The following is a 25,883-nucleotide window of genomic DNA, read 5'->3' as shown; positions in this document are numbered from 1 at the left end:
ATTTTAAGAAATTGCCACAATCATCCCCAGCTTCAGCAATCACCACTATGATTAGTCAGCAGCCACCAACGTTGAGGCAAGACCCTCCACCAGCAAGATTACAACCTGCTGAAAGCTCAGATGATGGTTAGCATTTTATAGCAATAAAGGTTTTTAAACTAAGATATCTACATTATTTTTTTAGAAATAATATTATACACTAATAGACTACAGTATAATATAAATATAACTTTTATGTGAACTAGGAAAGCAAAAAAATAATTTCTTTTTTTAATGTTTATTTTTGAGAGAGACAGAGGGAGAGAGAGAGAGAGAGAGAGAGAGGCAGAGAGAGAGGAAGACACAGAATCCGAAGCAGGCTCCAGGCTCTGAGCTGTCAGCACAGAACGCAACGTGGGGCTCTAGCTCATGAACTGCAAGATCATGACCTAAGCCAAGGTCAGACACTCAACCGACTGAGCCCCCAGGTGCCCCAAATTTGATTCATTTATTACAATATTCACTCTATTTCAGTGGCCTGGAACCAAACCTGCAGGGACTCTAAGGTATGCCTGTATTCACAATGTCCACTATACAATAAAAAGGTTTAGACATGTGAAGAAGCAGGAAGTTCAAGCCATAATCAAGAAAACAGACCCCTAAATGAGCCAGATGTTGGAATAGTACAGAATAACTTCAAAATCATTGTTATAAATATGTTAAACATATTAAGGGAAAGACGACTGATGAATTTGAAGAGATACATGGAAATTCTAAAAACAAAAACCAAAACTCTTAACACTACAAAATACAATACCTGGAATGCACTGGATTTGTATAACAGCAGCTAGAACACTGCAAAAGAAAGGTCAGTGAACTTGAGAGGACAAAATAAACTGTTCAAATTGGAGCGCAGAGAAAAAACATACAATAAAAATGAATACAGTCTCCAGAACTTCTAGAACAATATCAAGTGATCTGTTAACATGCAATTGGTGTCTCAAAAAGAGAGTAGACAGAATCAGCAAAGACATTTTTGAAAAATTAATAGCCAGACTTTTCTGCAACTTGATTAGAAACATCAACCTATGGTACCAAGAAGCTCAGTAAACCTAAAACATGAAAAATACAAAGAAAACCACACGTAAGCATGTCATAGTCAAACTGCCAGAACCAAAGATACACAGAAAACTTTGATAGTAGCCAGAGAATGGAAAGACACGTTGAACACAAGGGAATAATGGCAAAAATGATGGCCGATTTCTCCTCAGAAACAATGGAGGACAGAAGACAACGGAAAAGCATCTTTCAAGGAAACAGCATCACCACCACCATCATGTTGGCCTAAAATTCAATAGCCAGTGAAACTTTTGCTCAAAAATGAAGGCAAATCATTTTCAAATAAGGGGAAGCTGTGATAATTTGTCACCATTGGGCCCTAATTATAAGAAATGCTTTAGGCTAAAGGGAACTTTTACAGAAAGAAATTTGAATCTTTAAAGAATATAAGAGCACCCAAAATGGTAAATCTATGGGTAAATATAAAAACATGTGACTTGCTTTTGCCTCCTATTTGCATCCATATCAGCAATAGTTCATAACATTCTCCCCTGTTTTTCCATCCTCAGAGTGGCTCTCTCTCAGAAAATGGTCTCAAATCTTACTTTACAACATTAGGTATAAACTACTTCAATTCCTTGCATTTAACCCTTAATACAACAACACTGGTAAGCACTGTAACAATGACTAAACATGACTACTTATCATGAGCCAGCTATTGTACAGAGTGCTTTACATGCCTTACTTAATTTAATCCTGATATCTATGTTATGAGTTATGTTCTTTAGTATTTGTATGTCACTGCTAAGAAAACTGAGTAAAAGGGGCGCCTGGGTGGCTCAGTCGGTTAAGCATCCGACTTTGGATCAGGTTATAATCTCACAGTTCGTGAGTTCAAGCCCCATATCGTGCTCACAGCTAGGAGCCTGGAGCTTGCTTCAGATTCTGTATCTCCCTCTCTTTCTTCCCCTCCCTGACTTGTGCTCTGTCTCTCTCTCAAAAAAATAAATAAACATTAAAAAAAATTTTTTTAATAAGAAAACTGAGTAGAAGAGATGTTAAGTCACTTGCCCAGTGTCAACAGCTGGAAGAAGCAGAGCCAGGGTTGAAAAGGTTATTTGCAAAGTTGGTCTACAAGTGTCCAGCTTTATCCCCACATCCCTCTGGGCTCTGCATGTTTGCTCTTCCTGTTCAAAGCAAGCTTCTGCAGATCCCTGGTTCCTGGCCCCCTCCTCCCAGGTGATGCTCTCTCAGCCATCTCCTTTCCGTATTTTCAACCTTCCATGCTCTGCTCCTTCCTTTTGTCCAAGAAGCATTCTCAAAATTCTCATGTCCCTGTTGCTAAGTGGCTCCCTAGCCATCTGGCATTCTCTCAGCTCTCTTCAAATGGTAGGCTTACTGGAAAAGGACCCCAAACCCAGTCTCCACTTTCTCTCCTCCCACCTCCTACTTGACTAGGGTGGTCCACTTTCTGCCCTCCGCCCACTGAAAGTACACTTGCTACCATTGCCAGGTGCCATTTCATCTCCAAATTGTAAGGACGCTCTTTTTTTTTTTTTTTTTAAGTTTGTTTGTTTATTTATTTATTCATTCAGAGAGAGTAAGCAAGCGTGAACAGGAAAGAAACAGAAAGAGAGAGAGAGAGAGAGAATGAGAATCCCAAGCAGGCTCCATGCTCAAACTGACCAACTAAGAGATCATGACCTGAGCCAAAATCAAGAGTCAGACACTCAACCGAGCCACCCAGATGCCCCTCTAAATTACAAGGACACTGTTGAGCCAATCCCCAATTGATGCACTTGACCCTGATGACCAATCTTCTTCCTGGACACCCTTTCTTCCTTTGCTTTTCATGACACGACTTGTTTCTGGCTTCCCTGCCTCTCTAACTGCTGTTCCTTACTGAACTCTTGCAGGAACTTCTTCCTTTCCCTGTTCCTAAAATGCTGGTGTTCCCTGCTTGTGTCAGGGCACCTCGTTATTCTCACAGCTTCAAATAGGATGTGCCGACAGCTTTCCAATGTACATCCCAGGCCTTACTTTTGTCCTGAGCCCCAGATCCAGGTATCCATTTTACTGTTTACTGTTTACTAGACATCTCACTAGACACGGTGTGTCTCACACGGAGCCCATCATATCCCTCCAAACCAGCTTCTACTTTCCTCCCTCCACGAAAGGCAACTCCACCACTCCAGTGCCGAAGCCTCTGGAAGCCCTCCCGATTCCCTGCTCTTCACCCGCTCTCTCGTCCGCTCCCTCACATCAGAAGAATCCTCAAGCTGATGACTTTGCCCCCTGAGCATTTAGCCTCTCCATTCTTACCACCCCCACCAGCACTGCCCCAGTACAGACCTCCAACTTCTTTTATCTGAATAACCTCAACCGTTTCCTGACTGATCTCTCTGCCTTTCAGGCTCTCCCCTTATAACTAGTCTTTCATCCAGCACCAGGCTCTTTCTAAAACATAAATCTGACTACTTCACTCCCCCACTGTCCCTAGGAGATAGTCCAATCACTTCAGCTTGGCTTACAAACTGTTCAGGGCCTGCCCCTCACTTTCTCTGGTCTCATTTCCCTTATGTCCAGCTTTTACTTAATCCTTTAGTAGTAATCCTCTGGTCAAGACACCACACACACAAAGTCACTCTGTGTATCTGTGCCTTATCTAATGTTGTTCCTTCCTTTGGAATGCTCTTCCATGTGGTTCAAACCTATTCAGATTCAGTTCCCCTGTAAGTCATGTTCTGCAAGTCATCTTCTGAGCCCTCAGGTTGGCCTCAAGGGCCCCTCATTTAACAGTTTCTGTATGGAACTGGAAAGATCTCATACCCATCAGTCTCTCCAACTGGCCAGTGATTCAGTGATTTTTCAACATGCAGTGCACGGACGACTTGCTTTACAGCCACATCAGGAGCTTGTTAAACATGCAGATTCCTGAGCCCCCACTCAGACACACAGAATCACAATCTCTGGGGTGTCGCTCAGGGAATCAGAATTCCAGACAAGCCTACAGATAACTCATTTGTGCAGTGAAGTTTGCAAACAACCTCCTAGACTCTGAGCTTGTGCTGTAACCAGTCTGAGGAGGCTGTGGCATCCAGAAGGAGAGGCAGATTCCCTACCTGGGGTGACAGACAGAGGGAGATGCCCATGTATACAGAAGGTGCTATTCAGGAGAAAACTAAGGGTCACTCGGAAACCAAGGCCACACACGTGACCTGTGTGGCAGAAGCGGGATTCGAACCCAAGTCTCCCTTACTACAAAGCCTCTACTTGGACTACTCAGCTGTGCTCCCTCTGCTCCCTGAAATCCCTTCATTTCTCAAGCTGTCACTGTGCCCTGAAGCTGTCATTGGGTTTGCGTGGGGGTCAGATCCTGTCTGGCTTCCTATTGTCAGACTCTTACGGTCATTAGCCATAATAGCTCAGCAGAGCCCACTTAAGAGGAACTTCATTTGCATTTTAACAAGGACAACAAAAGTCAGCTCTCTAAGGATGGAGCAAAAACAAGAACTTTTCAGATGGCTTTGGCTGGGCCTTGGTTACCAGGAAATTTCTAGCTCCTTGGCATCATCTATTTTCCCAGGCATGAGGCACAAGCAGTTGGCCCCACAGCACTGCCAGCTGGAGCCCATCTCTCTCAGGCCAGATCTGCAAGGAGAAATTAGATATGGTCTTCCCTGGGCAGGCCCTTTCTGGAAAATGCCGTAAGTAATTAATACTCATTCACTTCCACATCCTCAAATGCCTACTATGTGTTAGTCACTGAGCAGAACAAGCCCTTGTCCCTGCCCATGAGGAGCTGGTCCCTCCCCTGGAATGCTCTTCCACATGGTTAATGCCTAGTCAGAGTTTCAGATTCAGCCCTGAACTTCCAACCTTGTAGAGGAAGTATGGTTTTTGATGGATGGAAAAGACAAGAATAGTGAGAAGGACTCTAAGAGGAGGGGAACCCTGTTTCTAATTGATTTCTTGCAAGCCCTCCAGTGAATACTAACTTCCCAGCAGGTGGAAATGGGGGTGTAGTGGAGGATGGGAAGTGTGAGGAAAAAAGCCCAGATGGAGGGAATGGGAGAGTTTGGATTTCCTTTTTTTTTTTTTTTTTTTTTTTATTTTTTTATTTTAGAGAGAGAAAGAGGGAGAATGCTTGTGTGGGAAAGGGACAGAGGAAGAGAGAGAGAAAGAATCTTAAGCAGGTTCCACACTCAGCACAGAGCTCCACACGGGGCTCGATCCCATGACCCTGGAATCATGACCTGAGCTGAAATAAACTGTTGGATGCTCAACTGACTGAGTCACCCAGGTGCCCAATTCTGATTTCCTTAACAGCAGAGTCCCTATCACAGACCAACCTCTTGCAGATTACTATTATGAACTCTTCACAAAATAAAACAACTATCTGAAAGCACTGGAAAGTAACCAAAAGCAGGCAGAAACTGGAGGGATGTCAACTTTTAAAAAATGGAACAGCCCTGAGTGAGGTTCCCGTTTTTATGACTGAGGGCAGCCCTGGCTGGAGATCAGGGGTGGCTAAAATTTGGCAAGAAACCCACAGTCTTCCTGTCTGAGAAATAAGTCAGATCCCAAAGCTACCACAATAGCCAGAAAGTGTGAAAAATCCTAAACGTGAGATAGCTACAGGAAGGGCACCCCAAATTCTACAAATAAAAGCTTCCCAAATCTCTGACCGACCCAAGCAGGTGACCAGGAGGGAAGGGCAGGTTTCTGCCAAGCAGTCTACCTAAAACTGAAAACCAAAGCAAACCAAACCAACGAACCTGAAAAGAACTTTAATTTGCTGCCGACCACAGGAAACAGAACAGAGAATCTGGATCCAACCAATACTCTTCCAAAGGGACAAAGAGAATTCACAGTCTTAATCACAATGTGTGGGATAAACCTTAAATCGCTCAGCATATGAAGTAAAAGCCATACTCAAGAAAAAAAAAAAGGGAGACCAACCTTGAGGTGACCCAGACACTGAAATTAGCAAGCAGTTTAATATAATATGATATGATATGATATGATATATGATATGATATAATATGGCATAATAATGCTCAAATATATAAAGAAAAATATGCTCATAATGAAGGCACAGATTTAAAAAATCTCAGCAGAGAAAGAGAAACTAGAAAGAAGAACCAAACTTAGAACGGAAATTTTTAAATCACTGACAGGCTTAACAAAAGATGAAACAGCAAATCTGAAAACACATCAACAGAAATTATCTGACAGGATAATATGGGGACACCAAGCAAAAAGAACAACTAGCCACCCAGGCAGGACACCCCCTCCCACAAAAGGCCCCAGAAACCTCAGGGACTCCCTGGTACCTGCCACAACCCACTCTCCCTCTTGAAGGCCAGCACGTGTCACAAAGGTGCGTGCGTGTGTGTGTGTGTGTGTGTGTGTGTGTGTGTGTGTGTTGATGGGAACATGTGTATGACTGTGTGGGGTGGACCCATGGACAAGTGAAGACATACACACGTGATGCAGCTACGTATTCATTTGCACGTACAAGTATGTGTATGTGGGTAGGAGTGGGTGTACTATGCTTGTGTGGGTGAGTGTGGGGTAGGGAGATAAAGCCCAAATCCATGATATGCACATAGCTCTGGCCATGCCAGAAGGCTAAGAGGCTGAGGTGACCAGGAGGGAAGGGCAGGTTTCTGCCAGCAAACGTAGGCTTCCTTCAATGTCTCCCGGTGCTGACCATGGTCAGTCCCAGAAGATTTGGCATGCCACTAGCAAAGTGCCCTACCATCATCAAATGGACCTGGATGGTCACGTGTTGTTTTCAGTGACCTCTGCCAGTGCTTTGGCAAGGTCTGAGTACTCTGATGGGTTCCAAAGAACAATGGATAGGGAGCTTCTCCTCTCTGAAACGGGGATAATCATAGCTTCCTTCAAAGACTGCAGATCACAGGAGTTAGACCACATGAAGGTACCCTGTATAAACAAAAATGAGGACTGACCAACTGACTGGGGGATTTTCAAGAGAAACTGTAGAAACCCACCCCATAGAAGACCCTTCAACATGTTTCTCAGACTGGTTATGTGAAATACATCCCCATGAAGCAATCTACAGGATAAAGGTAAACTATAATCAAGTGTTTCTGAGAAAGGCTGCATGTTCTAGCTCCTAGTGGAGAGCCAGAAAACATACTGGCACAGTAAAGGCTCTGAGAAGTCCTGCACTAAAGAAACATGAATAATTTCATGGAACCCAATGTTCCCAAGCTTCCTTGCTCTAGGAACCTTTGTGTTTATAATCCCTGTTAACATCCCTTATTAACAAACTAGTGTTCCCAGGGCTTCAGGAAAGGTTAACTGGGTTCTAAAGGAGACCACATCCCTCTTCTAGTTTGTCATGAAGTCTGAGTCAAAGTACTCATTCTCTTGTACTTCATTTCCTTTTACAAGTAAATTTATTCTTGCCTGTAACTACATCATAGGAATGTAAAGAGGATATCAAGACACATGAGCGGCAGACTTGACTTTGGGGGCCCTCCAGCCAGTCCATGATCCCCATGATACCCGCCCTGCTCCTAAGTTGTGCTGCACAAGCCTCCTGTACTGCCTGATGCCCCTCCCAGGAGGACAGGCTGCACTCTACACTCTGCTATTTATTCCTTTAATAATGTGCTTACAAACAGCACTGCTTATGAAAAATGGCAGGCATTTCATTTTATGCAAACTCTGAGGAATCTTAACAAACACAGACTTCCCAGCCACATCCACATTCATCTTCTTCGGAAGGTGGTATTACACAGTGTCAACAGGGGCTCAGACACAAAGCTCAGACTGACAGTACATTACACGCCTCCCTCTGCACAAAAGAGCCATTGGCCCATTGGATCCCCAAAGAAGATGTTTCCTGAGGCACTTGTTGAAATTTTTTTTGCTATGTGCATTTATTATGAAATGTAATTTTGCATCCATCCACATTCTGACAAGACACAGTAATAAAGTCTGCAGTGGAAATTTGCATGGTGATTTGCATAAATTGACTCAAGACTCTTCTCGGGAAGAGAAATCACGAAAAGGAGTGTATGTGTGCCTTTTACTAGCCTTGGCCAGGCCTCGGCCCATGGCTGGGGAAGCATCCATAAGTGGCAGAAAGCAGCTGGGCATGACAAGCCCTTGACAATGAAGCTGCTGTTTGTGGTGCTCTGCACCAACCATCAGATGAGAGTAGAGGGGAGACTCATGCAAATTAGCATGCAAATGAGGTTGGCAAAACTTAAGGATTCAGGCTGGCAAGTGGGCGCTGTGGGGGAAGGAGGCGGTAGCCTCTGGAAAACATGCTGGGCAGGGTCTGTCCCTGCCAGGAGCTTGGCAATGAGCTCTGGGGGAGGGGATGCTGACTCGGGAGGCCACAGTGCAGGTACCTGGGTGCTTTTAGTACTTCAGCCTCAAAGTCTACACAGTCCTGGTGGCCACTTCCTTCCCAGTGGAGAGTGGCTTGGGCTTGCCACCACCCAGTTTAAATATCTATTCAGGGGCGCCTGGGTGGCTCAGTCGGTTAAGCATCCGACTTCAGCTCAGGTCACGATCTCATGGTCCGTGAGTTCGAGCCCCGCGTCAGGCTCTGTGCTGACAGCTCAGAGCCTGGAGCCTGTTTCAGATTCTGTGTCTCCCTCTTTCTCTGACCCTCCCCCATTCATGCTCTGTCTCTCTCTGTCTCAAAAATAAATAAATAAATATCCATTGCTTTCTTATCTCCTGTGGTCTGGAACATCAAGCAACAGTATGTACCTTGCAACTTTAAATAAGGGGTTAAATTTCACCAAAATCAGTCAATCCCTTTAAAAGCCACGCAGAAGCCCATAGATATGTGGCCTGATGCTCCCTGGGAGGCTTCCTGAAGGGCCTTGAAAGGATCCAAGTACGAAAGGCCTCTTCTTAACAGGGTGAAAGATGCCCCAAGTGGTGGACTTTTGAGGGTGTCTAAGAGCCATTGAGGGGTATCCTACAAAGTGAACAGGACAGACTACGGACATCTGGGGACAGGGAACCACATCATGAGTCCCTTTAAACTTATGAAACATAGCAGATGCTGCTGATGGACTCACCCATTACCCACTGACCACCTCTTACTCCCTTGTTTGCCTGAAAACTGTAAAAGTGAAATTCTGCTTTCCCAGCCTCTCCAGCGGCTAAGGGTGATCATCGGGTGACCCAATTCTAGCCACAGTCTGCTGGAGGGGAGGGGAGGGGATTCACTCCCTCCCCTGCCCTGCCCTTCCACACACAGCTGCATCCAGGTCTGTGTGCACCCCGCCTACAGCCGTCACCCCTACCCCAACGCAGTGCTCCACCTGTGTCTCCTACAAACGGATGCCTTTGATCCCATCAGTACCCACAGAAGGAACCCTCAACAGCCCTGTGTTTCCTGCCCCACGAGACCAAGCCCCTCTGAGCATCCAGGGCCTTCCAGTGCCAACCCTCTGGGCCCACTTATCCACAGGGTACGGCAGGCTCAGAGCCTGGAGCCTGTGGTACTTTCAGGGGGCCATGAAAATATTTTCTAACTTTTAAATTTTAATGTCTTTTAAAATCAAGAGAAAAATGAACATAATAATAAATATATAATAATGAATCTAGTCTGGATTATGTACAACACTTGCAAAATATAATTTCATATATATATACATTACATACATACACACATACATACATATATATAATGAAGGAAGGAGCAGAGTACCCAGGAAGGCAAAAGGGGAAAGACCCATGAACATCAAAATGCAGCCTGCCAATAATCCATCCAAAGGCCCCACGCTTACCCTCCACTGCAACAAGCAGACCCCCCCCCCCCGCCCCACCACACACATGCAGTGCTGGACGTTACACTCTGGAACTCCACAGACGTCATCCTTCCTCTGTGTCACCATCCCTCCCTCCAGTGCAGCTACAGTTAAATCCTCCCGCCCTGTCCTCCAGGAAGCCTTTGGTGCCCACTGATCACTACCTCGTCTGATGGTTCTGAGGCCCAAGGCCAGAAGGACTGGTCCCCAGTGGGATCAGAGTGGGAGGTGCTGTAGTGGGTTGAAGAATGCCCCCACCCCCGACCAAATTCATATCCACCTGGAACTTCAGAATGTGACCTTATTTGGAAATAGGGTCTTTGCAAGATGAAAACTCATCCTGCATTTAGGGTAGGTCCCTAAGTCTCATGACTGGGGTCCCTACAAGAAGAGGAGAGGACACACAGAGACCCCAAGAGGAGAAGGCCACATGAAGATGAAGGCAGAGACTGGGGCTATGCAGCCCCATGGTGAGGAGGTGAGAGGATGAGGAGGTGCAGACCCAGGGTGAGGAGGTGAAGGGACGAGGAGGCGAGGAGCCCTGCCACCACCAGGAGCCAGGGGATGTAAGGAAGGATTTTCTCCCAGAGCCCTTAGAGGGAGCATGGCTCTGCCACATCTGGATCCTAGACTTCTGGCCTTCAGAATTGTGAGAGAATAAATTCTGTTGTTTAAAACTGCTCGTTTGTGATAATTTGCTATGGCAGCCCCAGGAAATGAATTCAGAGCCCAGAGGGGAGACGAAAGCCTCAGGGCAGAGTGGCCAGGAATGACAGTGCCATCTGGTCTGGTCACTGAGGGGGTAAGGGTTCCTCGGGGCAACCCCTTGGCCTGTGCTGGCACAGTGGACACAGCTGTTCTGTTCCTTCCCCCAGGGGCTCCATGGGATCCCGGGAGCGACCCAGGACAGGCAAACTGCCCAATATTTCAGAAATGGCCCTCCACTCCTGAAGCAGCTGAGTAGGCTCCAGCAGGTCGGGGTCCTCTCCCGGGAGCAGCCCAGTAGCTCAGCGGTCTCCTAACTTGTGCTGTGGTGGGAGATCTAGGGACGGGCCACTGGCTCCGTCCTCGGCTAGGCGTTCTTCTCAATCACCTCAGAGATTTAAAAGAATGCTACTGCCTGAGCCAGCTTGTGAAACTCCGGGCCATCTCCCCAGTAGGTGATGCTAATGTACGGCCAAGACAGGGGGCCCATCAGGGTCCTCAAGGGACCTCATGCCAGCCCCTCAGGGCCTCAGGCTTGTTCAGCCCCAGACCAAGGGAGGGCTCACTGCCACCCAGGATGAGATTGAACCCCCTCTGCCCTCCATGCCCCAGCTGAGGGCAGGGCCAGATTCTGCAGCCAGACTGTTTTCTCCTATTGTCCCTCCAAAACAGATGAGGTACTTGACAAACATCTGTTGTCAGAATGAGTGAATGGGGGAAGGGATGAGACACAGAGCCAGAGGCAGGCAAAAGGATGGGAGGGAGGGACGATTCTGTCCTGGGAACTGAGTGTCTCAGCTAATGGTGGGAGTGGATGGAGAGGATGTTTGGGGGGGTTGGCAGGGAGTGGTCAGGGACAACCAACATTCCCCAGAGCCCTTGAGGATCTTGTCTACTTCCCAAATGTCTCTGCCACCATGTTAAGAAAAACAAAATAAACAGTACCATTTCCCCCTCTCTTTCTCCAGAGAGTTCATTAAAATGGCCTGTGTATGCACAGAATTGGATCCCTGGCCTCCCAGCCTAATTACCATTTTAAAGAGCACTGGGAAAGACATTCTATCTCCTGCAATAACAAAGTCAAAAAAGCTCACCATCCGGAAGGTCTTGCTTCCCTTTGGGCTTTCTCCCCTGCTCACCAAGACATCTGGCCTCTGTGGCCTCTCGGCCCGATGGGGTCCGAAAACCAAGCCCTTTCCAAGCCAATTTGGTACCAGTAGGTACTTGACACCAGCTATGGCCAGGCCTTGTGCGGGCCTACAAATGCAGTGGCGGATCTGAGGGATCCTGGCTCCTCAGACTCAGAGCCCGTCCAAGGAGCCAGAGCACATAGGCGGTGAGCTAAAGGAGTCCTGAGGACAACGTGCTAGGGTGGAGGGGGCCGTGGTACAGAACACAGGGAAGGCCCCACCTGCAGGGCAAACATGTGCTCTGAGTCTCAATGAGTCAGAAGAATTTTTCATAGCAGAGAAGAGGAGAGGGAAGGTCATTCCAGCAGAGGTGACACCATGAGCCCAAGTGTGGAGGCATGACTGTCGCCTAGGTGGGGAGCAGCTAGCAGAGAGGCCTGCTGGACCACAGGATGCAGGGCTAGCAATAAGCAATACAAGAGGACCCTGGAGATGAAGGAGGAGATTCCAAGACACTCAAAGGACAGGAGACTATGATCCATGCCCATGAGAATCACTCTTCACTGCACAGGCCCTGGGGCCGTATCTGCTGCCACCTACTGCCAAGAACAGTAGCCAGCCCAAAGTCCCCTTGTTTTCAATGGGACACCAGTAAGAGGCATTATAAATAACTTAGTATTTTTCAAAAATCAATCAAAATAGTATCTGTGAGATTATTCATATCACACACACACACACACACACACACACACACACACGAATACCAAGTCAGACTTCAGAACTGAAGTCTGTTAGAACTGTAATCTCAAACAAAGACTAATGTGGTAGAACTCCCTTATGGGGAGGAGGTCTCTGGCAAGCCTGCAGTAGTACAAAGCCCTGGCCTGGAAAGCACACAGTGAAGACAAAGTGTGGCCAAGATATTCCATAGCCCGTGCCCAGGGTTGTGCAGAGTACTCAGGGCCCCTCTCCCAGGGCCTCATCTTCTCACCCTTCAATCAGCTCTTCCCAAGGCCACTGGTTATCTGGTATTTCACACACATGAGAGAAAAAGACAGGGAATTAGAGGAGGCAGAGAGAGGGGCTGTATTTGAGGCAAAGACGATGATTGGTCCTGAGGGAGGAAGACAGACTACAGAGCAGACACGGAACTGTAATCCACAGTTAGCTATACTCTGCATCCTCTGTAAATCCAGGGAAGGGGGGGCCTCTTAGCATAGCACTTCCCAGTTTGTTCAGTAAGTGCTTGTCCTCTGAGGACTCAGGAACAAAAGGATTCTGTGATCAAATACGTGCGGAAGATCCTGTACACTATATTCCTGTTAGCAAATCAAAACTATACACTGATGTAGTAAAAGCCCTGAGAAGCCCTGCAGTAGAAAAGTTGACTGAATTCTGTTTACCAGTGCTCCTTAACTTTGTACAAGCACTGACCTTCCCTCCCTACCTTTTCTTCTCAAGTAACACCAGCTAATAATCTCTTGGAACTAGTATCTTACAGAACCCACTGGTTTAGAAGAATATTTGTCTCTTTGTCAAGGAAGAAAGTACCTTTTTTTTTCCTTAAAAAATATTTGAAATGATTGAAGTTGGTGCCTTTTGTGAAAAGCTACAGTTGCAAGGGAAATTCATTTCATTTGCACGAACCTCGTGACTCACCAGTAATGCCAGGACAATGAAATGTTACTTACCCCCCAGGAGCTCAGTCTTTGGGCCACCTGTGGCCATCTCTAGGCCACCAGTTGACTTCAGCCCACCCTCTAGAGACAGGAGCCAAGAGGTCACTCTGTCTGTCTCTTGTCCTCATACAGCAGTACAAGCCCATCACACCAGCCTCTCCAAGAAGGAATTGCCTCAGCAACCATGTGTGTGCATGTGCATGTGCATAAGTGTCCAGCAAACATAACCATGCTCGAGAAACAAGTTATCCTACTGCTTTCAGTTTCATCTCCCTCATTTTACATCTTGCCTACCCATCCTCCTCTACATGATGACCCTCCAAGTAACCACACATTATAATGGTTTAGACCTGCCCACCGGGAGCAAGAGAACAGAGACTGAAATGTGTCCCCTCTGTTTTTAGAAAATTTTTCCTTTACCAAGGTTTGGATTTTCAGAAGGGCTCAGGGTCTTTACTGGGCTGGGGCTTGTGCACAAGTAGGAAGCTCCTCCAAGGCAAGACGGATGCCCAGGGGACCCAGGACCATGCTGCTCTTGGCCAGCATTAGCAAGCCCTGGAGAGAGGCCAGCATAGTCTCTAGGTTGCTGTCACGGCTGTGGACATGGTGGGGGAGGCAGGGGAACCCAGGACCTCACCTGGTACGTGTTGTCGAAGCTGTCGTACATGAACCGTGTGATCAGAGACGTCTTCCCGACTGCAAAACAACAAGAAGAAAGGGGTTCAGCTGTGGCATGCAAACTAGAATCCTCCAAACACATATCATGTGAAAAAAACAAATAAGGAAACAAAAAAGCCTAGAGGAAGGATGAAATTCAGAAACAGAAGCAGGAGCCAGACCCTCAGAGATGGACCCTAAGGTGAGGTGGCCAAGTCTACACTGGGTAGGTTATAGGGGAATACTTGCCAGCACCAAGCAAGAGGCCTCCCCAGTCTGGAGAATTCTCACCACCCGCATCCAGGTCTTCCCTGACCCCCAAGAGCGCAAGTGAGGCAAGAAGCACATAGAAGAATCAGAGCAAGTATGTGCATAAGACAAGATGCTCCTCTTGCATGGGCCCATGGTCACCTGGAAATACTGCCTTGCCATTGGCCACAGGCTGGGAGGGAGGCATACTCTTTTTTCCCTATTCACTCAGCCTGGGACTAGTAAGGAGGTGGCTTTCCAAGGAACCAGGGTGCAGGGGAAGTAAATGGGCTATCCCCCAGTGTCTCTCAAGGGCAGGACTATTTTTTTGTAGTGTGTGCCTGACAGTCTATCTCCTCACAGAATGTTTAGCATCATTGGATCTTACCAGGTGAATGCTGACGGGACCGCCTTCCATATTTGCAAATGCCCTCTAAGGGGCAGTAAACCCCAAACAAGAGCCACCTACCTGTATGGCTGAGAGAACCCAGGCCATCTCTTGGGAATTCCACAAATGCTAATTTCCCAAACTGTGCGGGGTTTGGCTTCTGACCTAACCCTGTGCAGGTCCCCTGGGGCCTGGCAGTGGCAGAAATGCCTATCGCAGGCAGCATTTCTAATTATCTGGGAGGGGAGGAAGGGTGACGAAGGAACAACTGTTGGGTCAGGCCCAGCATGGAGTGCTTGTCTACACTGTCCCATCAAGTCTCCGCCATGGGCCTGGGAATCTCCGAGGGGGACCGGCCCAGCTGAGCTTGGCTCAGAGGCCCTCCTGCTCTGGACTGCTAGACACAGGCAACCCTGATAGGGAAAGCAAAAGAGCCAGCACCTGAAGGCTGCCCTCTCCCTGACTCTTGCCTCTCCCTGACTCTTGGACAGGATGTCCACAAGGCTGGGCCTGCTGGGGTGGCTGGTCACTGCCCAGATGGAGCAAGGCAGCCCTACTTGGCTCCTCTGAGAAGGGTCCTTCTCTGGTTTTGAAGCCTTAGTCATACACCACAGAAGAGATGAGCAACCACCTTCCAAACAGCCAACATTTGTAAGGGAAAGGCCACCATCTTCTAGCCAGGAAGGACATCTGACACACTGTTTGGGGCAAACTGGGATGGCCCCATCTTTGACTCAGAACTGATTAGCTGAATTCCAATCCTAGCTGGGCTGCTGTTTGGCCCTGTCATTTTGAGGTGGTCAGCATTCCTCTGGACCTCAGTTCTGCATTTTAAAATGGGTATAATAACCTCAAAGACTTCAAAGGGCAGTGGTAAGAATTAAATAAAAGTGCCAGCCAGGCATACAGGAAATGCTTAAAAGTGGAAGCAGACAGCAGGCAACTGAGATATTGAGACGATTTCCAGAATATCAGATTAAAAAAATACTACCATGGCTACTGGAGTGACCTTGCCCATCGTGTCTCTTCATTTGGCCATTTCTGATTTGGATCCTTTGTAACAGAATTATAAGTAGAACACACTCCTGAGTTCTGTGAGTTGTTGTGGTAAATTATGGAACCTGAGGAGGGTCATGAGGGCCCCTCGAATTTGCAGCCTGTTGATCAGAAGTGTGGTGTCCTTGGGGAGTCCACTCGTGGTGGCATCTCAAGTGTGGGGCAGTCTCGTTGGGGGCACGCCCTTAAACCAGGGGTCTGATGCCAGCTCTGCCTGGTAGTGCCAGGTCCTTTACGAGCTGGCATCAGAATAGCCACATGTCTATTCTGAACCTCTCTGGGGTGACCAGTAACACACCCACAATCTCTTCTAATCTTACTTGACAACTGTTAGGTATTAATCTGTTAAGTGCTTTCCAATTGCATTAAATCTCCCCTTAACTTTCACATGTAGGTGAGAAGTGGAGGCTTCCCCCATGGAAAGGCCTGGCTGCAAAATACTAAGGGGACCACAGAGCCAGCAAGAGGCAGATGAAATCAAAGAGAACAAAGAGAACACAGCATCCTCCTTTTCCAAGAGACGGTGGAAAGTTACTGCCTCCCCTGGAAGACGGGGATCCGGGGCTCACTCGCTAGTGACTTCCCTAAGTAGTGACACATCCCATCTCACACCTGGGGGGGAGGGGAGGGGCGAGCATCAGAGAGCAGGGTGGAGAGAAGGCAGGAAGATACAGTTCTCTCCCTGCAAGGGGTGTTTCCCCGGGGCAGCTGAGCACACAGGGAAGAGGCTGTGGAATGGCAAAAAGCAACTACCGCCGCAGGAGGTCCTCAGAGGGGCTGAGAACTTAGAAATCCCTGCAAGGGCTTCGAATGCCAAGCCACCCCATCCCCAGACAATAGCCACTGGCAGTGGATTAGAACCGGCTCGCAGGGTGACTTCCAGGTGGAGGAAAGCCCCAAGACAACAAATTATTTATTGGGGCTGTACAGGAGGAACGTTTAGGTGTGGGGTCCTGCCGGTCTTTCTGAGTGTTCCCACAACAACCATGATAGCACGTGCCTCCTGTATCTACTGAGTGTATTCCAGGCACATGCCAGGAGCTGTGCCAGGTGCAGATTTACCTGATAACAGTGAGTGAACAAGAGAGACCAGACCCCTACCCACCTCAAGTTTTCAGGAGTTCTGTGCTTGCGGCAACACTGCACGAAGCCCTTAACACGGTCTGGGGGGGGGGGGGTCTCAACTCTGAAACAGGTGCTCACATCATCCTCATTTTATACAAGGGGAAATGAATTGACAGCCATTTGCTGTCAGGGTCAGACCGAGTGGGACCAGGCTGAGGTAGTCTGACCAGAGAATGAGCTCCTATCCCTGACCCTCCTCAGCATCTTGGGGTCACAATGGGTCTCAGGATTTTTCCAGGTCACTGCTGCCACCACTATGGATGTCATGGAACTCTGGAAATGGCCCCACCAAGCCCTTTTCCTTGGGACCAGACAGAGGTGGGGGGGGGGCTTTTCTGCACTGAGGCCGTGTTTGACCCAATCTGGAAGGTCAGAAACTGGGAAGTAAGGGGGACAAGGAGGGGATCAGAATGTGAGGATGAGCGGGCATGAACACCTAGGCCCAGCACCCCAACTGAGGCCTGGACTGAATGAGGGGTTCATTACTGATTTGCTGCAAAGGGGAATAATTTCTTACTATTCCTCTAGGTCTGCCTTTCTCATTTCTCAGAGCAGAAGCTCCCCCACCCTTCCCTGCCTCAGAGCTTCCCCAAGACCACCCATACTCTGTCCACGGGTGCCAGGATAACGTGGCTCAGATCCTCCACAACTGCCCTGGGTGGAAGGTATGGGAACCTGCGAATGGACAGCTTGCACCACCCACCTCCTTGGCCATCCTGTTCTCTCAGTCTCCCCATGAAGGATGGCAAGACAGCTGCAGCCATCACCTGACAGGGCACTACCACTGGGCCAAAGCCGGGGGCGGCCTGAGAGGGGCAGCAGCATTGTGCATCCGACCAGCTCCTGCTCTCCACCGGCCCCTGCGGCCCCTGGGAACTGCCCTTGCCTCACAGCTCTGTTCTCAAGGTCACACTGCCCCATATGCCTTCTGACTGCAGCTCTTGGACACCACTGCAGCAGCAGAGCTTCTTCTGAGGACAAAATTCAGCTCCACTGGCAGGATTCTATTAAATAAGCAGGTGTATTGTTACTGAGCTCTTCTCTCTGCTCAGGGCTCAGCAACATCTTCTGGTAGTTTAGTCCCATGTGATTAAGCAGGGAGATGCATTTTCAATCTTTCAACCAAATGAGGGTGAGGAAATTCATTACTGAGCATTTGCCAGAGGCTTTAGAAAGAAGGAAACCCTATTACTAGGCTTCTACTTGGTGCCAGACAAGAAATGGGTGCTTAACTTGGGTTCGCTCATTTTATCCTCATTCCAATCCAACGAGTGAGCTATTGTCACCAAGGTCATAGAGCTGGCAAGCACTAGAGCTGGCAGACAGACCCAGATCTGACACCACAGTCATGTCTCATGTGCAACACTGTACATGAGACACTGCAGGAGATCACAAAAGGCAGGGAGGGGCCCAGGTGGCTGGGCAGTCGGGGAGACCACAAGGAGGAGGCAGGGCATTCATTCAGCTGTGGAAGGGTGAGGGTGAGAGAGAGTGGGTGTTCCAGGTGGAGGGAACAGTGTGAACAAAGGCACAGAGGCAGAGACAGAAAGCTCATGACAAGGGGCTGGAGGCAATAAGCCAGGTTACCAGGGGGAGTGGAGGTGTGTCCAGGAGCCATGGGGTAGATACATTCAGAGCCTCTACATCTGAGCTTTGTCACAGAGAAAATGGAGCCCAAATAGTGTGTGAGGAGAGGGGTAAGTGTTCAAGGAAGTTCAAGAACCCACTGCCTGTTCAAGGAAGTTCCATGTGGCCAGTGGGTTGATTTAAACCAAAATCCATCTCTGGGGCCAGCTACGGAGGGAGGGAGCGAAGGGAAGGCAGAGACAGGCAAGGGCAGAAGGGCAGGGAACACACCAAGGAGCATGGATTCTCTCCCAAGGGTGGTGGCCATTCCTGAAGGGTCTTAAGTAGACAGGTGGGGGGAGCAAGTGTGGTACTTCCTAACTTCCATGATGGCCCACCACATATTCCCCATCCCACATGCTCTTTTTACCATGTACCACTGATGCTCTGTGTAGGGGCGAAGCCAGGTGAGCCTGTGACTATGGCAGAAATGTCCGTGTGACTCTCAAGGCTAGGTTAGGAAAGGTGGCACAGCTTCTGTCTGGAGCGCTTCCCCTCCCTCACACTCTGAAAGCTGTCTCTTCGGCCCAGCCGCCATGCTTTGTGGAAACCCATGGCAGCCCACATGAGGGAGGACCACACAGACACCCACCTGACAGCAGCAGACCTCTGGGTGAGTGAGCCTTCCAATGACTCCAGCCCTCACCCTTGGAGCCAGCCACTGATGCCCAGTGAAACAGAAACACAGTTTTCCTGCCAGGATCTGCCCAAACCATAGTTTCCTGAGCAAAGTAAACATTCACATTTCATATGCCACTAAGTCTTGGGGTGGTTTGTTATACCAAGTATGTTATACCCCATACTTGGGGTGGTATGTTATACCTTGTTATACCAAGGTGGCAGTAGGCCACATTGGCAGGCTACCCACCTCTTTGAAGGCAAGAAATCTGTGCTTTAGGAAGAAAAATTATGCTGCTTTGGGCAGAATGGCTCACAGGGGCCAGACCGGGGGCAGCAGTCCAGTGACGGACAGCAGATCTCAGTTAAAACAGAGGCAGTGACACTGGAGAGAAACAGAGCTGGGGGTGGCAGGATCTAGTGACTGGTCAGATGCAGAGGAGAGCCCCGGATACCTCCCTGCCACCTGGCTTTGTGACCAGCAGATGATGGAGCCATTCCTTAACCCTAAGCAAACTGGATGAGGAGCAAACACCAAGTAAGTAAAATCACCTGGATTCAGGTCATCCATAAAAGCGGTCTTTAAAACTGTCAGGCCAAAGCACAGATATCGGCACTAAATTCAGAAAGGAAACCATTAAAAAAGAACTAATACTAATTTTTCAATCCCATGATTATCTAAGCTTATTTTTCATTATTGCCATGATCATTAAACAGTGATTTTCTTACCTGAGTGTGATTGCTGGCCCATGAGTTTTGCAAGCCTATCTAGATTAGCTCAGTCCCATACACCCTGGAAATTCCACCAGTGCAGGGTAGACTGGATGCTGGCCCTTCACAATTAGCTACCAGCACCCACCTGGACCTCACTCCACCAGCCAGCCTCCTGTGGGCTGCAGTCCCCATCTCAGTGGCCGATCCAAATAAATAGCTTTTTGTACATTTGGGTGGCTTCTAGATAGCTGCAGAGGCCTCTCTATGCAGTCAACAAACACCCACTGGGGGCTTACTCTATGCCAGGCCCGTGCTGGGCACAGAATTCACAGCGAGAAAACAGATGAACCCCTGCTTTTCCCAGCAGCTTTGCTCCAGTGGTGGAGCCATTCAGGTGCAGATACCTAAAGTACGAAGTAACCTGGGAGGGGCTACTGAGAGCCGAGGAAAAGGCAAGGCCGCTCTGCTGGAGAACTGCAGTGGTCTCCTAAAGGAGGTGGCCATTTGGGCTGGGTCTTGATTGATGGGGACGAGGCATCAGGGGGAACAGAGTCCCCAGGGGAGGGACTGGATGGAGCTAGAGACGTGAGCATAGAGCTGCCACGTGAAGCCAAAGTCTCCCAGGGCTCTGGGGTCAGTGCCTATGAGAACTCCTGGGTTTGGCTTGTGCCCAGGCTGAATGATAGTTGAGTGGGCCATAAGCCCCCAGACTCTTGGTCTAACACTGTCTTCCTCCATGAAGGACCCCTCTCCTCCCTGTCATGTCCATGGTAGATGTGGGTGTGGTGGAGAGATTCCGTGAGGGCCAGAAATGGGGCAGAACATGAGGCAGAGCAAAATAAATTAGCTGGAGAATTTGGAAGGTCTGAAAAGACCTGGCAGAGCAAGAACCACCCCCACGGTAGCCTTCTCGCGAATTAAGCCAGAACCTTGGCCCATAATCTTTTCTAGGCCACACATTCACATTTACCGCCCACACCAGCTACAGGACACTGCTGGACAGACAGTGGGGTTCTGCCTGATCTTCCCTGGGTTCACAGAGCTAGGCCCAGAGTGGGAGGCAGGAAAGACCTGGAAGAAGCCCCTGCCATTTCTAGGTCACCCTGGCAGACCCATCTCTTTGATACCTTTGTTTTTAGGACAGCAGTCCCCATGCCAGGGAAAGGGCTTCTGCATCCTTGGCTCACTGCCAGGCCCAGGTCAGAGACTGTCTGCAGCTGTCTGTCAGAAGTGGTCCTCGGGATTGAAAAGGCAAATCTGCATCCCCAAGGCTGAGGCCAATAATAACCTGTTCCTAGGGTGGGCCCAGCTGACTCAGATATTCTGTCAGCTGAGTTTCCAGAACACAAGTGGGGAAAGCTGTATGAATGCTGGGAAGGGCCTGACTGCTAAAGGGCGCAGTCCTTGCCCTGCAGCTAGGAAGGAGGCAAGGCCATCTGGGCCACTGTCCCTGCTCTGCAGGGGCCTGGAGAGAGGACTCCACTATTCCCTTGAATCCCCCTGCCCATAAGGTCCCCCATTTTGTCCTGACCATGGGATGCACAGCTCCTGGGCCCTATGGTGATGAGAGGAACTGGTGAGACACCAGTTACATCTGTCTGGTCCTTGTTTCCTTCTGTGCTATTTTTACAAAACAGAAAAGCCTGGTCTATCCTTCCTGCAAGGTTGACAAGCCTGGAGGGCTGGGGACCAGGCTTCCCACTCCACACCCGATCCTGCACTCTGTGTTCACAAAGGCAGCTCCAGACCAGGGCTTTGCCAGCTCCTACTGGAGCCCTGAGGGGCCAGCTGGCTCACTGTAGGCTAAATGAGGAAACGTGAAAAATCCCATTTCAAACCGTCCCCCCAAAGACTCAGACAGTAATTAAGAAATATGCAAAGCTCTTCATTGGACACTTTAATTAAGTGTGTTAATTCCCTCTGACAAAGGATGCTCAGCCACCTGGGCCTCACTGAGGGACCCAGGGAAGACAGACAGAGGAGGGAGGAGGAATTGGGAGGAGGGGTCGGCAGGACAGTGCTAGGGGCTGGTCTGGCTGAAGCCCTTCCTCATGCTCCAGTTGGGAACCTGACCTGTTCCTGACCCTCTCACTTTCCCCACTGTCCTCCACCCATCCCTGTCCCCTCTGTGCAAACCCAGTGATCTTAGGGAAGTCTGCTCTGAGTCAGGGGCCACAGGGTGTCATCCACTGCCTCCCTCCCCTACCAACATACATCTCAGCTCTGCCACTCAGTAGACTAAGAGGTCACTATTCCAATGAGGTCGGGCTAGATGGTTTTGAAGGTCTGCTTCTACTTTGGAGCTGGTGACAAATGCTTACCAAGCCTGAAATACAGCTGGATGAAAGCACTAACACGGGCTCCTTTCCTGCTTGGCCAGAATCCCTCTGGCCCTTGGGCTTTGCCAACCTTCAAACATTTCATCCCATCCCCACAACCACCCCCAAGTGGCCTGGAGCCCTGAGAGCCCAAAATGGGGCTGTGCTCTGGCTGTCTACTCTGTAAGGAGGGGCAAGGGGCCCTGGAGCCAGTGAGGGTGCGCTGGCATGGAGGGAGAGTCTGTGCTGTCTGGCATGTGACTGGTTACATACAAGGAGTACCTGCATTTATGACAGCTGGGGTTAACCACCCCCACCTTTTTTCCTCCCAAAGGATTACTGGTTACTTTTGAAAATATAACTGTTTAAAATAATATTAGGATATCATAGCTATGTATCAATAGCAATACTGAATAGCCTCCCAATCTTTTTGAATACCCCTCCTATGTTTGAGGAGGTCCAAAGCCATCCCCCCCCCCAGTATAGGAGCCTCTCTTGCAGCCATGTTATAGACATATGACCTAGGCTCTCCCATTGGACCCTCACATGAGACTCCACCAAAAATGACCAACATGAATCTAGGGGGGGCTGGAACCCCCTCTGGGTCTGCATACAGAGGTAGCCCTGATGTGGGTTTGAGCAAGAGCTCTTGCCCATATCCAGCACAGGAACCGTGTCTCCCCCTGGACCAGTCCTGGTGTGACTCAGGCTGGTGCTCTGGGCCTAGCTGACCCTCCCAGAGACTCTGAACTTCCCAATCATTGCTCTAATACATTTACTGTTGGCTTTGCTCAAATCAGCTGGATAGTGAGAGCAGATGTCTCTTGTTTCTAACTAAGAATTCTGAGAGAGATATAAGGCAAAAAATAAGTAAGCTAAAAAGAGAAGGCTGGAGTAAAGAGTTTGTTTACAGAAATACATCTTATGATATCTTACCCCAGCCAGGAAGTGAGACTAAGAAATTATCTGAGCTCCCTGGCAGTCAAAGCAAAAACAAGCAAGCAAACAAAACAACAACAACAACAAAAAACAAACCAAAAAACAAAAAACACCCAAAACCAAAACCAAAATCATGACCAACTGTAAGATTCACAGCACTCACGAGAAAAAACAAACTAGTTGCTAATACTGAGCTTTTTTAAGAATAAAAAATGTTCACTGATTTAGAGAGAAAGCATGTACACAAGAGAGGGAGGGGCAGACAGAGAGAATCTCAAGCAGGCTCCACACTGCTCCACATTGGCAGAGACCAATGTGAGGCTCGATTCCATGAACTGTGAGATCATGACCTGAGCCAAAATCAAGAATCTGATGCTTAACCGACTGAGCCACCCAGGCACCCCAATACTGAGCTTTTTATAAGAGCTGGGCAGCATAAAGTTCTTGAAAAGAGTCTGGAGGGCAGAAATCATGAGGCAGAAATTTACATACTTATATAATCAACTGGATGACCATCACTGATGAAAATCAAAGATGCTAACCAGCCCCAATAACACCCCCTACCCAAGTCACCGTTCATAGTCATGGGCCCAGACCAGTGTTTCCTACAAATAAATGATTAAATGAAAAACCAAGGTCCAGGACTTAAGCTTATGATCAAGATGGAATAACAGGGACCAGATTTATACTCTCACTTGAAACAACTAAAATGCATACAAAATATATGAAACAATGATTTTCAAGACACTGTATAGTAAGCAATAAAGGACAGTAAACCCTAAGAGACACAAAACAAAGTATGTGAACCCCACAACTCAAATTGTTGCTCTGAGGATATTCTGGGCCATAGCACATGGAGGGTGGAGCCAGGTGGACTCCCTGAGTTGAGGAGACAGTGCTTAGAGTCCAGAGAAAACAATGCAGCTAGAGTTCACAGGACACAGTGCTGGAGAGGAGGGAGACACACACACACACACACACTGAGAGAGAGGGAGAGAGGGAGAGAGAGAGGGAACTCCAGAACATTCTCAGTATTCAGCTGATGATGCATCAGCAAATGTGTGTAAGGAAACTACCAAGACTAGGGAAAGAGCCACCCATATGGATTAAAGGAAACTGTTTGGCATCCACACAGACCTGGGGATAGTGCCTGTTCCTACCAGTCAGAGTAGAAAGCCTCATCATTTGTGGGACACTGGGCTGTGCCTCAGTAGTGGGCAATAATTAGCCCCACTCTAGTGAGTGCCACTCCAATCCCAGTTAACAAATCTTAAGGATATTTATAGGAACACAAAAACTATCCAATACATACCATGCAAAACTCACAATATCTAGCATTCAAGAAAAAAATTACCAGGCATGCAAAGAACACCTCAATAGTGGGTGGTAATTAGCACCAGACTAAGCACCACTTCAGTCCCAGCTAACAAATCTTAAGAATACTTAAAGGAATATGAAAACTATCCAACACACAACATGGCAAAATTCAAAATGTCTACCACCCAATAAAAAATAACTAGACATGCAAAGAACCAATAAAATAGATCCTTAATGAGGAGGGAAAAAAGCAATGAAAATCAGCCCCAAACTGACACAGTTTGACAAATCAGCAAAGACATTAAAGAATTTTTATAACTCCATTTCATATGTTCAAAGAGTTAGAGATGTGGAAGACATTTAAAAAGACATAAATCAAACTTCTGGATACACTGGATGGGATTAACAAGAGATTAATCCCAGATTAACTGCAGAAGAAAAGATCAATGAATTTAAAGACACAGTGATATTTAAAATGAAACAAAGAGAAAAAAAGAGAATAGAAATAAACGATTGGAAGCCCAGTGAGCTGTGGAATGATGTCAAGTGGACTAACATATATGTAATTAAAGTCCTCAAAGGACTGATTGCGTGGGAGTGGTGACAGGGAAAAATATTTGAAGAAATAATCACTAAAAATATTTGAAACTTGAATAAAACTTTAAACACACAGATCCAAAAAGTTCAATGAATCCCAGGCAAAGGAAACATAAAAGAAACCAAGGCACATCATAACCCATTTGCACAGAATCAGTGATAGAGAATCACAAAAGCAGCCAGGGAAAAAAGACACATTATGTACATAGAAACAAAGATAAAAAGACAGCAATTTCTCCTCAGAAACAATGCAAGCAGGAAGACAATGGAGCAAAATCCATAAAGTACTATTAACCTAAAACTTGAGGTTAATAACTTTCAGATATGTATTGTCAAAAGCAAAGATGAAATAAAGACTTTTTCAAACATTCCAACACTGACAGATTTCATCACCAACAGATTCTCACAATGAGAAATGTTAAAGGAAGTCCTCAGGAAAAAGTGAAATGACACCAGATGGAAATGTGGATCTACACAAAGGAATGATGAACACAACAAATGATTAATAACGGTGAAATATGTAATATTTCTTTCATATTATTTAAAAATGTTTGGGGTGCCTGGCTGGCTAGTTGGTAGAGCATGCAGTTCTTGATTTTTGGGTTGTATGTTCAAGCCCCATGTTGGGGCTTAAAAATATCATCTTTGAAAAACATCTTTAAAAGATCATTGGCTTTGTAAATAAAAATAACAACAGTAGGTTAGATCACAGACCTAACAAAACATGGAAGAAAAGAATTTTTGTTACCTTGTCAGAAACATGCATACTGTAAGAAAATGAAGTGACATTTTTGAAGTACTAAAAGAAAAATGTTGTCAACACAGAATTCTATACCTAGCAAAAGTCTTTTAAAAAAGGTGAGGGATGCCTGGGTGGTTCAGTCAGTTAAGTGTCTGACTCTTGATTTCAGTTT

The 25,883-nt window shown here is 47.6% G+C and overlaps 1 protein-coding gene across 4 annotated transcripts in view; it reads right to left on the bottom strand.

The window, feature by feature from the left end:
* RAB6B (RAB6B, member RAS oncogene family) overlaps window positions 1-25,883 on the bottom strand; it is a 60,100-nt gene that overhangs the window by 18,130 nt on the left and 16,087 nt on the right. Inside the window, exons 1-2 of one of the 4 annotated variants that reach the window (XM_045037577.1) lie at window positions 20,926-21,047; window positions 14,003-14,061 (exon numbers count right to left, since the gene is read on the bottom strand). In XM_045037577.1, the coding sequence (XP_044893512.1) occupies window positions 14,003-14,061; window positions 20,926-20,974 (108 nt within the window). In that variant the 5' untranslated portion in view covers window positions 20,975-21,047. Of the gene's footprint in view, window positions 1-14,002; window positions 14,062-19,636; window positions 19,671-19,813; window positions 19,851-20,925; window positions 21,048-25,883 lie in introns of those variants that run through there. The other 3 variants (XM_045037578.1, XM_045037579.1, XM_023260548.2) reach the window with 3 other exon arrangements.

This window comes from Felis catus, chromosome C2, assembly GCF_018350175.1.
Source record: "Felis catus isolate Fca126 chromosome C2, F.catus_Fca126_mat1.0, whole genome shotgun sequence".
Lineage (NCBI taxonomy): Eukaryota > Metazoa > Chordata > Mammalia > Carnivora > Felidae > Felis > Felis catus.
This window is presented reverse-complemented; position numbering and strand designations above follow the sequence as displayed.